Source organism: Bufo bufo, chromosome 2 (genome assembly GCF_905171765.1).
Source record: "Bufo bufo chromosome 2, aBufBuf1.1, whole genome shotgun sequence".
Lineage (NCBI taxonomy): Eukaryota > Metazoa > Chordata > Amphibia > Anura > Bufonidae > Bufo > Bufo bufo.
In genome coordinates, this window is record NC_053390.1 from 657,915,644 (window position 1) to 657,928,884 (window position 13,241).

The 13,241-nt window shown below is 46.4% G+C and overlaps 1 protein-coding gene across 2 annotated transcripts in view; it reads left to right on the top strand.

Annotated features, from left to right (window-relative positions):
* The window catches only part of TMEM131L (transmembrane 131 like), a 149,463-nt gene that overhangs the window by 92,651 nt on the left and 43,571 nt on the right, over nucleotides 1-13,241 (top strand). For both annotated transcript variants that reach the window (XM_040418559.1, XM_040418558.1), the window contains exons 16-23: nucleotides 386-506; nucleotides 594-729; nucleotides 1,711-1,820; nucleotides 1,911-1,983; nucleotides 2,257-2,384; nucleotides 3,507-3,649; nucleotides 5,070-5,256; nucleotides 9,068-9,253. In XM_040418559.1, the coding sequence (XP_040274493.1) occupies nucleotides 386-506; nucleotides 594-729; nucleotides 1,711-1,820; nucleotides 1,911-1,983; nucleotides 2,257-2,384; nucleotides 3,507-3,649; nucleotides 5,070-5,256; nucleotides 9,068-9,253 (1,084 nt within the window). The remainder of the gene's footprint in view (nucleotides 1-385; nucleotides 507-593; nucleotides 730-1,710; nucleotides 1,821-1,910; nucleotides 1,984-2,256; nucleotides 2,385-3,506; nucleotides 3,650-5,069; nucleotides 5,257-9,067; nucleotides 9,254-13,241) is intronic.

The window sequence follows — 13,241 nt, forward strand, 5'->3', positions numbered from 1 at the left end:
TGTTTCATAGAAAGTCAATTCATCTGCCAAAAAGTTTTTGGAATGAGAGTGGAAACCAGAGTACCTTGAGGAAAGCCACGTAGAAACTGGCACAGCATGCCAGCTCCATGTAGATAGTGTTCTTGGTCAAAATCAAACCCTTGAGCTCCCAGCAGTGCTAACCACAGATCCACCATGCTTCCCTCACTGTGAAATATATGGTTGAGTTCCAAGTGAGTGAAATTAGAAGAATGAGCAGACAAACCAATTAGGATCCTGCGGTCATGAGAGTAGGACAGCAGATTAACAGATTATGGTATCATTTGTTTTCTGAAGTTTTCTTTCTAAGTAAGTTTATATGATTTTATGATATATATTCATATTGATATTCCATTTCTTTCCACAGAGGAGAGTTTGCGCTGGCAGCATAGTCTCTCCTTAGGGTTGTCTACCTGGAAAACTGATTATGAGTTAGGCACTGAACTTTATGAGAAGTATCAGAAGGTGCAAGATACAGAGTCCTGCAGGTATTTTTCATGGTTTCTGAGGATTGTACAGTCGTAATGCTCTTGGTTATGTATATAAATATAAACTTTTTTTTACACCCTCTTCAGGAGTAAAAGTTTGGAGAATCCTAGCGGTACACGACAGAAGAAGGATGCCGAGCGACCTCCTGTCTTCCTACCACGGTTAAATGCTGAGCCTGGTCTAGCGGTGAATTTTACGGCAACTGCTCTAAGTAACAGCTCGGTAAGTCATTACGTTATACTGTGATGTACGTATTTCCCCATCTGCTTCTGAAAGGTTAGGTCCTGCTTCCTCATATCAAAAACGTAATTTAGAGAAACGTGTATTTTCCTGACATTTGAAATAAATGACCACTTTCCGATAAGGAAATCAAATGAAACATACCAGCATTAGACTCTGTTAACTGCAATAGCATAGATCCATATAACTAGCCAATGCAAGTTGTAAGGGTGGGTTCAGACTGCATTTTGTAGTGTAGTTATTTTTGCGCATATGCCAGGAACTCTTATGGCCGTCTTATCATCAGGCCCCCATTCGTATATATGTGTGTATACCATTTTCTGCTGTTTGGAATGGCATAGTCTGCTGTGATATTCCATAAAAAATAAGCATATGGATGATGGATGTCACTATAGGGCACATTTATGAAGACGGGTGTTTTGGACACTGGTCTTAATAAAGCCCTAATCTGGTGGTGGATCCGCTAAAGTTATGAAGAGGTGCCGGCCTCTCCATAACTTCAGCGCATCTAGGGCCAGTTCTAGATGTAAGATGGCTTCCGAGCTGTCTTGCATGTAGACTTTTTTCTATGCCTAAAACAGGCATAAAAAATGGTGACTGAGACAGGCCTGCCAGCCCGTCCTCTTCTCCGCCCACACCCACAGCTTTAGAACTGGCGTGAGCGGGGCAAAGTGGCAGATAGTGGTGCATCAAACTGTTGCACCACTATCTGCTCCTGAAATATGCTTAATTTAGGCGTATTTCAGCATAGTAAATGACCACTATATGTCTATACGGTGGCATCTGTCGGAGGTGTGTCAGACACTACAAGACGTATTGTGAAAGTGCTCGATGTTTTTTTGTCTTTTTTTCCTGTGAATTGTGAAAGTGCTTGAACAGTTTTATGATGTGTGTGTTATTTTTAAGTCATTGAACAGAACGGTCTTTACAGATGTTCCCATTATTTCATATTTGTCGTTTTAGGTGAAAAATATATTACTGAGGAATCCTTCTCCTTTTCCAGTTTGGGTGCAACTGCTTCCTCTTTCTTATTATCCTAATCCCCAAGCTGCTTTAAGCCTTCTGAGCAAATGGTATGAAAGTGAGCTGAGGCATGGTAATTCTCCTGTCCATAAGCATCATTGCAATGAAGTGTGACCGTTTTTATTTTATTATTTCTCTAGGTATGATGTAAATGAGCAAATGGTTGACTTTACAACAGCTGAATTCAGACTCCAAAAGGAATGTGACCAAGAGGTAACTTTTTAATGACACTTATTATTATTATTTTTTTTTTTTACTGGGTGCTGAGCAGGATACCCCCATCCCTGATGTCCATATGCTCTAATGGGGTTCTCTTTATTACTGTAAGTTTCTTTTATATTTTCTGATGTGTTTGTAGGGAAAGGAAGGTGAGTGCTACATCAAGTAGTGCTACACCTCTCATTAGTAGGTTACGATGCTCTTTGAAAGAAACCCTGAAGTTTTAGATAGCTGGATGGAATAATACTTGCTAACATTAACTTTCAGCATGAGGAAGGTGAAGACTGTAGCCAAGATGTGATTGAATTGCAGTTACAGCCCTGGGAATGGCAGCAAGTTGGCGTAGTCTTCACACCTGTAGACTACAGGAAAGTTACTTCCCTTATAGTAATCAGGTATGTATTTTGCAGAATATAATAGGCTAGGTTTATGAAGCGGCCTAAAGGAAAAACAATCTTGCCCAAGGCAACAAATCATAATTCAGCTTTCATATACATTTGTATATGTTCCTGGAGCTAGAAGATCTTAAAGGGGTTTTGCCACTTCAGCAGATAGCATTTATTATGCAGAGAAAGTTTCCATGGTTACGACCACCCTGCAGTTCAGCGGCATGGCCGTGCTGGTTCACTGTAGAAAATGGCACCAGCCTATGTGCTCTCCCATGGTCCCGGCCACCAGAGAGGCTGGCATTTTTCCTATAGTGTGCAAGCATGACCACCACTGCTGGATTACAGGTTGGTTGTAACTATGGAAACAAGCTGTGTATAGTGTGATAGAAAAATGAATCCAGCCAGCAAAGGAAGCAATATGGATAATAACAATACATTAGTAAGTGCCTTGTATTAACTTTCTCTACATGATAAATGCCACTTGCTGAAGTGAGACAGCCCTGAGAGCTATGGACATAGGTATACACACTTAGCCCTCATGCACACAATCGTATTTTCGGTTTGCATTTTTTACAGATCGAATGCAGACCTATTCATTTCTATGGGGTCGCAGAAAAATGTGGACAGCACACAATTGTTATAATGTCTGCATCCATTTATCATGTAGAGAAAGTTAATACAAGGCACTGATTAATGTGTTGTGATTGTCCATATTGTCTCCTTTGCTGGCTGGGTTTTCTATCACACTATACACGGCTATGCTGCAATCTAGCAGCGGTTGTCGTGTTTGCACACTATAAGAAAAAATGCCAGCCTCTGTGGCCAGGACCGTGGGAGATCACGTAGGCTGGTGCTTTTTTCTGTAGTGTGCAAGCACGGCCATGCTGCTGGTCTGCAGTGTGGTCATAGCCATGGAAACTTTCTCTGCATAATAAATGCTATTTGCTGAAGTGGCAAAACCCCTTTAAGAATGGCATATACCACAGATATCTAATAGATGCAGGTACCACACAGGATCTGTGGAAATTGGGAAGTTTAACTTGCACTGGTAAACTACTGGAAATTGAAGTAGATGGATCTACAGTTTTTCTTTATAATGCATGATCATGAACATTTGCTTATTTTCAGAAATAACCTGACTATTCTGGACATGGTGGCTATAGAGGGTTTTGGAGCAAGAGAAATGCTGCGGGTTGGAGGGAGACTGCCTGGAATAGGAGGTTCCCTCAGATTCAAAGTCCCAGAGTCAACCCTAATGGACTGCAGACAGCGTGAGTCTCCTATCCACCTATGTGGAGGATAGACCATCAGTATTAGGGCTCATGCACGCAAACATATTTTCTTTCAGTGTCCGTTTAGTTTAGTTTTTTTTGCGGGCTTTATGCGGAACCATTCACTTTAAAAACAACGGAAATGACTCCGTTTGCATTTCGCTTCCGTATGTCCGCTTGGCCGTTCCGCAAAAAAGTAGTGCATGTCCTGTTATTGTCTGCAAATCACGGTCCGTGGCTCCATTCAAGTCAATGGGTCCGCAAAAAATACAGAATGCATACGGAACACATCCGTATGTCATCTGTATTTTGCGGATCCATGCCCACTTTGCCCATGTGTTTACTATTTGCAAACATTACAGTACATTACAGTAATGATAACAAACCTCCTGTTTCCGTTTGCGATTCACAAAAAACTGAAACCATATGGATATGTTTTGTGGCATAACGGAACGGAAACACCCCCCCCCCAGATACTGAACAACAGATCCGTTAAAAACTGACCGGAAAACTACAACAGTCGTGTACATGAGCCCTTTAAGTCATCTACAACCCTTTTAAAGTCATCAATTTAATCTAACTATGTTAGAATGAAAATTATAAAAATGGTCTGGCTATCAGAGATACACTTTGGCACCGTTTTTTTTCTATTGTCAGTTCATTTTCTCGAGTTGTTTTTCTATATTACACACATATAACTTGTTTATGTGCAGACAGCACAATTTATAGTAGTAGTAGTAGCAGTAGCATTGTTCCCTTTACTTCATTTAACTGGTGCTCCCCTGGTCATCTGCTTTTAGAAGCTATGACCGTTACAGAGAGAGAGCTGCAGCAGAAAGGACATGTCCCCTGAGTTGTAATAAGGAGAAAGCTGCTCTAGAAAGGGCATGCCCCACAGGGTTGCCAGACTGAAGATAGTCTAGCAGAGCAGTTGGATCAGGGATGGTTCTAGCTTTCTTATAAAGAAATAGTCATGTACTATATGATGTCCGATTATCGTTTTACATCAGTCATGGCATAACCCCCTTAAGGCTGCATTCATATGGCAGTGTGTGGTCCATGAAATGCAGTCCAGACCAAACAGGGCTCATGTGAACTGAACTCACTACATCATAGTCATCTACCACCCAGCTGCAGGTATACTGTCCCATATTCCCTGCATCAATTGAGTACAGGACAATAGACCTGCAGATGGGCAGGAGCTCACAGGACGGCTTGCATGGGCCTCCGTCAGTCCAGTAAATGTGGCCACACATGGTCATGGGAGGGCAGCCTAGGATAGATAGTAACCTTGTATTAAAAGTAAGAAATTATGTTCTAGAAATAATTGTGCTCTGTATTAGGTAATGTTAAGGTGTCTATTGGCATGACATATATACTTATTATCTGATTGGTAAATTATCACTTTTCCCTTTTACAGAGTTTAAGGAAAGCAAGCAAGTTCTGTCCATCACAAAAATATTTAAAGTTGAAAATATTGGTTCTTTACCCATAACAATTGTGTCGATGAAAATAAATGGATACAGCTGCCAAGGTTTTGGTTTTGAAGTCCTAGACTGTTACACATTTTCTCTGAGCCAGAATACTTCAAAGGAAATCAGTATTGTGTAAGTCTGTATTACTTTCTAGGTTTCCCATGTCACCCTTATTCATATATCTACGGTATATTACAATATGTACTGCTATGTACATACATACTCATACACACACTGTCCACTTTATTAGGGACACCAATCTTGTAGCGTGCTGGACCTCCTTTGATCTTCTGAATTGGATCATCCACTTGGTGTTCAAATCATTCTGCAGGAATATTGACCTATGCGGACAGGATAGCTTCTCACAGTTGCTGCAAATTTGATGGCTGTACTAACATGGTGTGTACATCCCATATAGCAGGGGTGCACAACCACATGTGGCCCACAGAGCCAAGGATCGTGGCCCCTGTCCTGCTGGACAGAAACACAGCTGATCGTGCGACCAGCTGTGTTTCTTGCTGGATTAAAGTTCCTGCATTCTAACAGAAGCAAGTCGGGTCCCTGGCAGTCAGTGACTGCATGAGGAGAAGACAGAAGTGGTTCAGATAGCTTCCCCTCAGATAGCTGCCGTGAACAGAGGAAGCAGTAATCGCCAGGTGTCTGAGGGGTAGAGTGCAGAGCTGCAGGGTCAGTAGACCCTGATCAGCACTGGCTTGTACAAAGCCCCCACAAGAGGCTAGTTTTTCCTGTAACTGGGGCTCCTGTGGATACAAAAAAAAAAGTCAGTATCTCCCAACAGTCTTTTTATGACCAGTTGGGGGACATATTTTGTGCCAGAAAAAAAATAAATATATATATATATTGCCAGCACCAATCAAAACTGACGCATCACCACAAGTTTATTTTTCTGTTAGTTTGCATATTTAAAAAATAAGGGGCTATGGTTTGAAAAAAATAACTTTTTAAAAATATGTTGCACCAAATAAAAAAAATTGCAAAAAATTATTTTGGTGGTCCAACAAATGAAAGTCTGAACCACCTTGTGCGCTAAAACACAAAAAAAAAGTGGTTACTGGTTTCAGCAGAGCATCTATAACTGGGGGCAGGAGGCGGTAATAACCAGTGAGCGCCGTCCTCAGCAGTGAAGGAAAGGGCTCATTTATGAATAGGATTCGGGGTGGAAGGAAATGTCACCACTTAAAGGGATTTCCAGTAAAAAAGAATTTTTAACAAGTTCCTGCAGCTTGGCTCCTGAAACAGAAGATTCATACTTGCCTGCTTCCCACTTTCTCCTTCTTCTGTAACATTCAACGCTCCAGCCAATGACTGGCTTTAGCGGTGAACTGCTGCTTGTGGCCACATCACTGAAGCCGGTCATTGGCTGAAGTGGTGCGTGTTACTAGGCCCACAGCCAGACAGGTGTAAACAGCATGGGGATCAGAGGATGGAGACAGCGGGGGGAACGCGGAGGATCAGAACGGCGGGGAGCAGATAAGAATAAATCTTTGCTTTCAGGGGCTATGCTGCAGAAACTTGTTAAAAAATATTTTTACCAGGAAATCGCTTTAAGCCCCTGGTACACTGCACAGTATTCGGCCAATTTCTGGGAACCAGTGCTCGTTCCGGATATCCTGCGTCTTAATGATAAAGGGTATATTTAGACCGGCTTTTAAATAAATGACCCTCAATGTGTCATCAAAAAATGCCACATGGGCAATAGACGCAATAGACTGGAGCTGACCTCATTAAGTCCTGTGGGTAATTTTTCTAGACCTGCTCTGTGACCTATGCAGAGATCAAATTAGACCACAGATCAAACTCCCCCAATCTTTGTCAGACCTGAGATCAGACTCCCAAACTTGATCAGCCCCCCCCCCCCCCCCCCCGACACTGTATCAGACTCCCAATTTATGTTAATAGACCCTCAATTTTTATTAAACTTCAGATCGGACACCCCAATCTATGTATCGGATCAGAAGCGCCAATCTGTATTTGACCTCAGATCAGACATAAAATAAAATTAGTTAACTTGCATCTCCTGCTCCAGACGGTGTGCACCTCCTGCACTCACCGGTCCCTGATCATCTTCTGGGCCAATTGCTGCACTATGACCTAGGGTTGTTTCAATACCCAAATTTTGATTCGGTTTCGATACAATTCGATGCCACGCGAAAAATAAAAATTGGCAGCGTCCTGGCTGCCATGGTAACTGATCGGAGCCCCGCGATTACACTACTGGGGCTCCGATCAGAAGCTTCCACTGTACCACCGGTGAGGAGGAGCCGAGGGGACCCTGTGGCCACTGCCACCAATTATTTTAATACGGGGGGGGGGGGGGGGGGGGGTTGAAGGGAGGGGACACACTGCGCCACCAATTATTTTAATACTAGGGAGTAGGGTGCACTGCACTACCAATGATAATTAACATTTAATACAGGAGGCGGGTGCGGCACCTGAGGGGTTAACTGCTGCTGATCGCAGCTCCCTGCCAGCACCCGCCTCCTGGATTTGTATTAAAGCTTTTACTTTCATTGGTGGCGCAGTGCGCCCGCCCATCTCTCCTCATTGGTGGCAGTAGCGGCACAGGGTGGAGGGAGAGACTGCTTCCTTCTTCCCTGTGCTGCTGAGGAGAACGCTGAGAGCAGCGCGCTCCATGTTCTCTGATACTAGACTGCGCAATAGCGAAGGCTAGTATCGAAAAAAAGTAAATCCCCGTATCGAGGTCGATACCAGAAAAAAGTATCGATTGGGTATCGAAAATTCGATTTCCGAAACAACCCTACTATGACCTGATGTTGCACAACTTCAGGTCATAGGGCACACTTACGTGCACTATATGCTGTCCAGACACAGCACGGGACCAGGACGAAAACCAAGTAGTGGCGAGGACTGCAAGCGTTAGCAGTGCTTCACTCACCGATCCCTGTGCTTCTTGCATCCTAATGAATGCTTCCATAATGGATGCACACATTTCTCTCACTTTTTTGGGGGCGAAAAGTGCATCTTATAAAGCGAAAAATAAGGTAAATGATGACATGGAAAAGTAAAGGGGTTGTCCTGATTCAGAGCTGAACCCGGACATACCCATAATTCCACCCAGGTAGTCCCCCTGACTTGAGCATCGGAGCAGTTCATGCTCCAATTCACTCCCTTGCCCTGCGCAGGATCCCGCAGGGCAAGGGCTCTTTTATTTACTATAACACAATGCCGGGCGGAAGCTTCCGCCCAGCAGTGTGTTCGGTGACCTCACCGGCTCTGATGGGCGGCCTTTAGAGCTGCCCTAGCAGTTTTACAGGCTAGGGCAGCGCTAAAGCCCGCCCATCAGTACTGGTGACGTCACTGGTGGGCAGAAGCCTCCGCCTGGCAGCCCGAAGGAGAGCCCGGTACGTCACCGGAACTCCACAAAATGCTTTTGCCCTGCATGATTCAGCGCAGGGCAAAGGAGAGCATCGGAGCATGAAATGCTTCGATGCTCTTGTCAGGGGGGCTGCCTGGGTGAAATTCTGGGTATGTCCAGGTTCAGCTCTGAACCCGGACAACCCCTTTAAAACAAGCTCCAAAAATGTAATAATTAAAAAAAAAAAAAAAAAAAGTTTAACATCAAAATGTGATTTAATCAATAGGTCATTTTCTGACTACACATTTCCTTTAACCCATTGATGACATATGATGTACCTGTATGTAATGTGCTAAAGGGTTGATAGGTGCTGGCACACAAACCGAGCTCACTCAATACGTGGCATGTTTTCCAGAATAGTTTTCTGTGACTAGAGGCAGTTTTGCATATATCTGCTCCCTGCAAAATTTATTGGCCATGTTTTGTGTAAATGGCTGTGACCAGCTCTGTTAGTACAGTGGATAACTACGCTGAACAAGTAGATGTCTTTCCCCTCTAATAATGCCTATGTTGATGTGTGAATCTGTTTTTTCTATAAATTGACAGCTTCATTCCAGACTTCACATCCTCCTGGGTAATACGCGAGCTAACACTCGTAAGTGCTTCCAAGCTGGAGTTTCGATTTACCCTTAACGTGACTCTCCCTCATCACTTGTTACCTCTGTGTGCCGATGGTGTCCCAGGACCCAGCTGGGAAGAGTCTTTCTGGAAACTTACTGTACTCTTTGTCAGGTAGATGCTCCTCTTGTTATGTTTAATTTCAATGGGGTATGAATGGATATTTATCATGGGCTATGGAAACTCCCATCCATATCCCATTTTGGTATTTGTCTTTCTTCCTTCAAAGGGAGCCCGTCACCATTAAAAGTGCTATTCAATCTGCCAGCATCATGGTATAGAACTGGAGGAGCTGAGTAGATTTATATATAGTTTTGTGAGAAAAGATTCAATATGTCTTGTCATTTATGGATTGAAATCCATGTTCTTTCTATGTTTAGGAGTCCAGTGGGAGGTTCTACCCAGTGAGTGACAACTATAACACATTAGTATTGTACAAGCAAGACTATCAATCACTGCATAAGACTGCCCATTGGACTCCTAAGCCCGGAATGAGAAGATGCTTCCATCGATAAATAAAGTTATTTCTCGCCCATATTCATTGGGGGACACAGAAACCGTGGGTATAGCTATGTCCTCTAGGAGGCGTTGACACTAGCAAAAGCTGTTAGCTCCTCCCCTGGCAGCTATACCCCCTCCAGCCTGGAGAGAGAGCTTCAGTTTTTTTCTAGTGTCAATAGGAGGCAAGACCTCCCTGCTCTGCAGGGATCTCCTGAAGATTTTTTATTTTTATTTTTTTCAGATGGGACAACAGTGGACGCCTCGCCTCCCTGTTCTCCCAGGGTCGAGTTGCGCGAGTGCCGGTCACCCGCACGGCTGCCTCCCCCACAGAAGACAAGGTGGACCAGGGCAGCCTCGCTCCCCTGCATCCCTCCAGCCAAGGGGTCACCTAGGTCCGCCAAAGAGAAGACCCTCCCGCCATACCAGACTCCTGCCACTCCGGTGCCAGCTGCTGAGGAGGTGACCCTGCTGGAGAAGGTGATTTTGAGGGTCTACTTGGGGAGGGTGAAGAGAAGAGGATGAGAGAGGTGAGTACACGGGACTAGGTAATTATCCCTCCCTCCCTCTTGGTGACAATTGTCCTAGGATTTGAGCACCAAGAAACAGGCACCAGCCTTTATTATGGTGCACCAGGATTCCCTCTCACTTCCCCCTAGGCCGAGCAGGCGCTGCTATTGCGGGCACTAAGGGGTTGATAAGTCCAGGCAGGCGCTGCTACACTGCGGCAGGCCCTGCGCAGGAACCAGGATACCCTCTCACTCCCCGCCTGTGCACTCCCTAGGCCGAGCAGGTGCTGGCTATCGCGGGCACTAGGGTGTTAATAACGTCCAGGCAGGCGCTGCTACACTGCGGGAGGCCATGCGCAGGAACCAGTGATTCCCTTGCGGTCCGGGACCTTGGGTAAGGTGTGAGCGCTGTCCTCTCAGCCCCAGACCGGTCCAACTCCGCAGCCACCAGATTCCTCTCTTTCGGGAGCGGGCACCTGTAGCGCCGCTCCTGAAGGGGTTAACGCCAGGGTCGATGTCGGCCGCTGCAGCATTCCGGTCCGCGCGCTCCCTGTCCGGGGTGAACTCTCCCGGCGACGGGGGGGAGGGGAATCGGTGACTCAGATTATATTTTCAGCGGCAGGAGAGCTCATGCGCTCTCACTCAGGTTCCTCTGCGCCCGGCCGACCGACAGCTTCGATCCGCCGTGCGCTCATGCATAGACCCGACCACCCCCGCTACAGTCCGGGAACATGCAACGGCGGGGACACAGGGAAGGGAGCGAAGGAGGCTCTCCCCTATCTGTGATCTGCTGGTGTCAGGGCTCTTAGGGGGTTAATAACTTCCCTTACAGGAGTGGGGGGTGTGCTCTGGCGCGAATTCTTCCCGCCACCCGGACACCTTAACCCCTTCTGGCAAGCCACTGACGGCCAGCACCAGAGCCTGAGGATTCTATCTCAGTACAGGTGCCTCCAAGTTATAACAGTTAACCCTTTCCTGCCTCTCTGCCCACTTGATGTTGGTCAGCCAAATTTTTATAAAAAAATAAATAAAATAAAAATATGCGCGTTCATTCGGGCCCCCCTGAGCCTCATCACCGCAAGACCACCCTGTCTGTGGTACCAGGCTGGGCCCTTGTCCTATAGCAGACAAAAAAGGACACCTCATAGTTCCCATTCCCCCTCCTGGGTCATTGGTTGATATTCCTCCACCTGCGCAGATCCACGGAGCACAGCTGAAGTATTCCCAATCCATCCTCTGGGCCGTGTGGTTGATAGTTCTCCAGTGCAGGACCTCTGGATTCCCAATCTGTCCTCCAGGGCCGTTTGGTTGATAATTCTCCAGCGCACTCCAGTACAGGACCTCTGGTTCCCCAATCCGTCCTCCGGGGCCGTTTGGTTGATAATTCTTCAGCGCTCTCCAGTACAGGACCTCTGGATTCTCAATCCATCCTCCGGGATCGTTTGGTTGATAATTCGCCACCAGCGCGATCCGGTGCAGAACCTCTAAAATTCCCATTCCACCCTCAGAGTTCGTCTGGTTGATTAAAATCCACCTGCGCAGACCCTCTGGAAGTTCCCATTCCATCCTCCGGGGTCGTCTGGTTGATAATCCTCCCGCTGCGCGATCCAATGGTGGACCTCTGGATCTTCCCAATCACCCTCCGGGGTCGTTTGGTTGATAAGCACCGCCTGCGCACTCCAATGGTGGATCTCCGGACTTCCCAATCTCCCTCCGGGGTCGTTTGGTTGATAAAGCACCGCCTGCGCAATCCGGTGAGTGAACCTCTAGAAGCTCCCATTCCACCTCCGGGTAGTTTGGTTGATGACTGCCATGGACAAGATTCTGAGAGTTAACATTGCACACAACGGGCCAGAGCAGGATATTTTCCTCCTCGGTCACCTCCTCAGTGGTTCGGTCTCGGCCGTGATTCCGGTGCGATCTTCCAAGATGGCGTCCGAGGTAGACAGCAGTACTTGTCGTATGCATTACCCCCTTCCTTAGGCGGAGTATTTGCACTACTACTGCATGTAGTACTCCCTTGGATGTTACCTCCCTCTATTGGGGTCTAACCGCACTAAAACTTTTCAGTGCCGGCAGTAGGCGTTCCCCCTTTTTAGTAGGTGGCAGAACTGCATTCCCACTGGGGACAGTAATTACTGTACGCATTAGCCTCTTCCATAGGTGGCGCTATGGCATTATCCCTGGTTCAGTGTTTACTGTAGGTCTTACCCCCTTACGTAGGTGGGGTATTGATACGGGACTCTCCATATGCCTTGCCCTTTCCGTAAGAGGCGTACTCTCTCTACTTGGATTCGGTTCCTGGTAGATGCATTACTGCCCTGCCACCCTTCATGGTGGAGTACTTGCACTACCACTGAGTGCAGTGCTTGCCGCAAGCATTACCTCATTTCATTGGTGGGACAATTGCAACATTGCCCCGTCCACAAGTGATCCACTACCGTGGGGAATGAGTACACATCTTGGATGTTGCACTTCATCTGCGCCACGGCTATAGATGCCTTAGCTTCTTATACAAGTGGAGCGTAGAGAGTATCATTACACTCTGGTGCCCTGTACTCTTCTTCTAATGGTATTTCGGTGCCGCCAGTTGATACTGTGGCTGTTTCCACGTTGTGTCCCTTTCCTTCGGTGCCGGTTTGGGGCATGAATATGACAACCTCTCTCCTCAGGGGGTTGCCCAGCGCCACTCGTGTCCTAGCGTCCCCTATCTCCATGGACCTCCATTGAACCAATATGTGTCTTCAACAATATGTAGTGCGTACACCATGGCAAGTAATATTGTGTTTACGTTCCAGCAAGTCGAGTGTTAAACTGACTCTATATTTCTATCCACCATTCCTGATGTGGGAAGTGGTTGTGCTGGCACTCTGGTTTAGCTTTGCAGCGTGTTCCCCTCCGCTGGTGCGGTTTTTACGCTGGTACTAGCGTTCGCAGTCGTTGCAGTGGGGCATTCCCTCAGGTAGGGGTTCCACCCTGACGCTAGCTTGGCGGTTGTTCCTGTTCGACGCCCTTTCCAGGTGGAGTGTTTAAGGTTAGCTTTCCTTCCCTGAGGCTGTATGATGCCATGGCTTCTACCGGATTCCCCTAGTCTG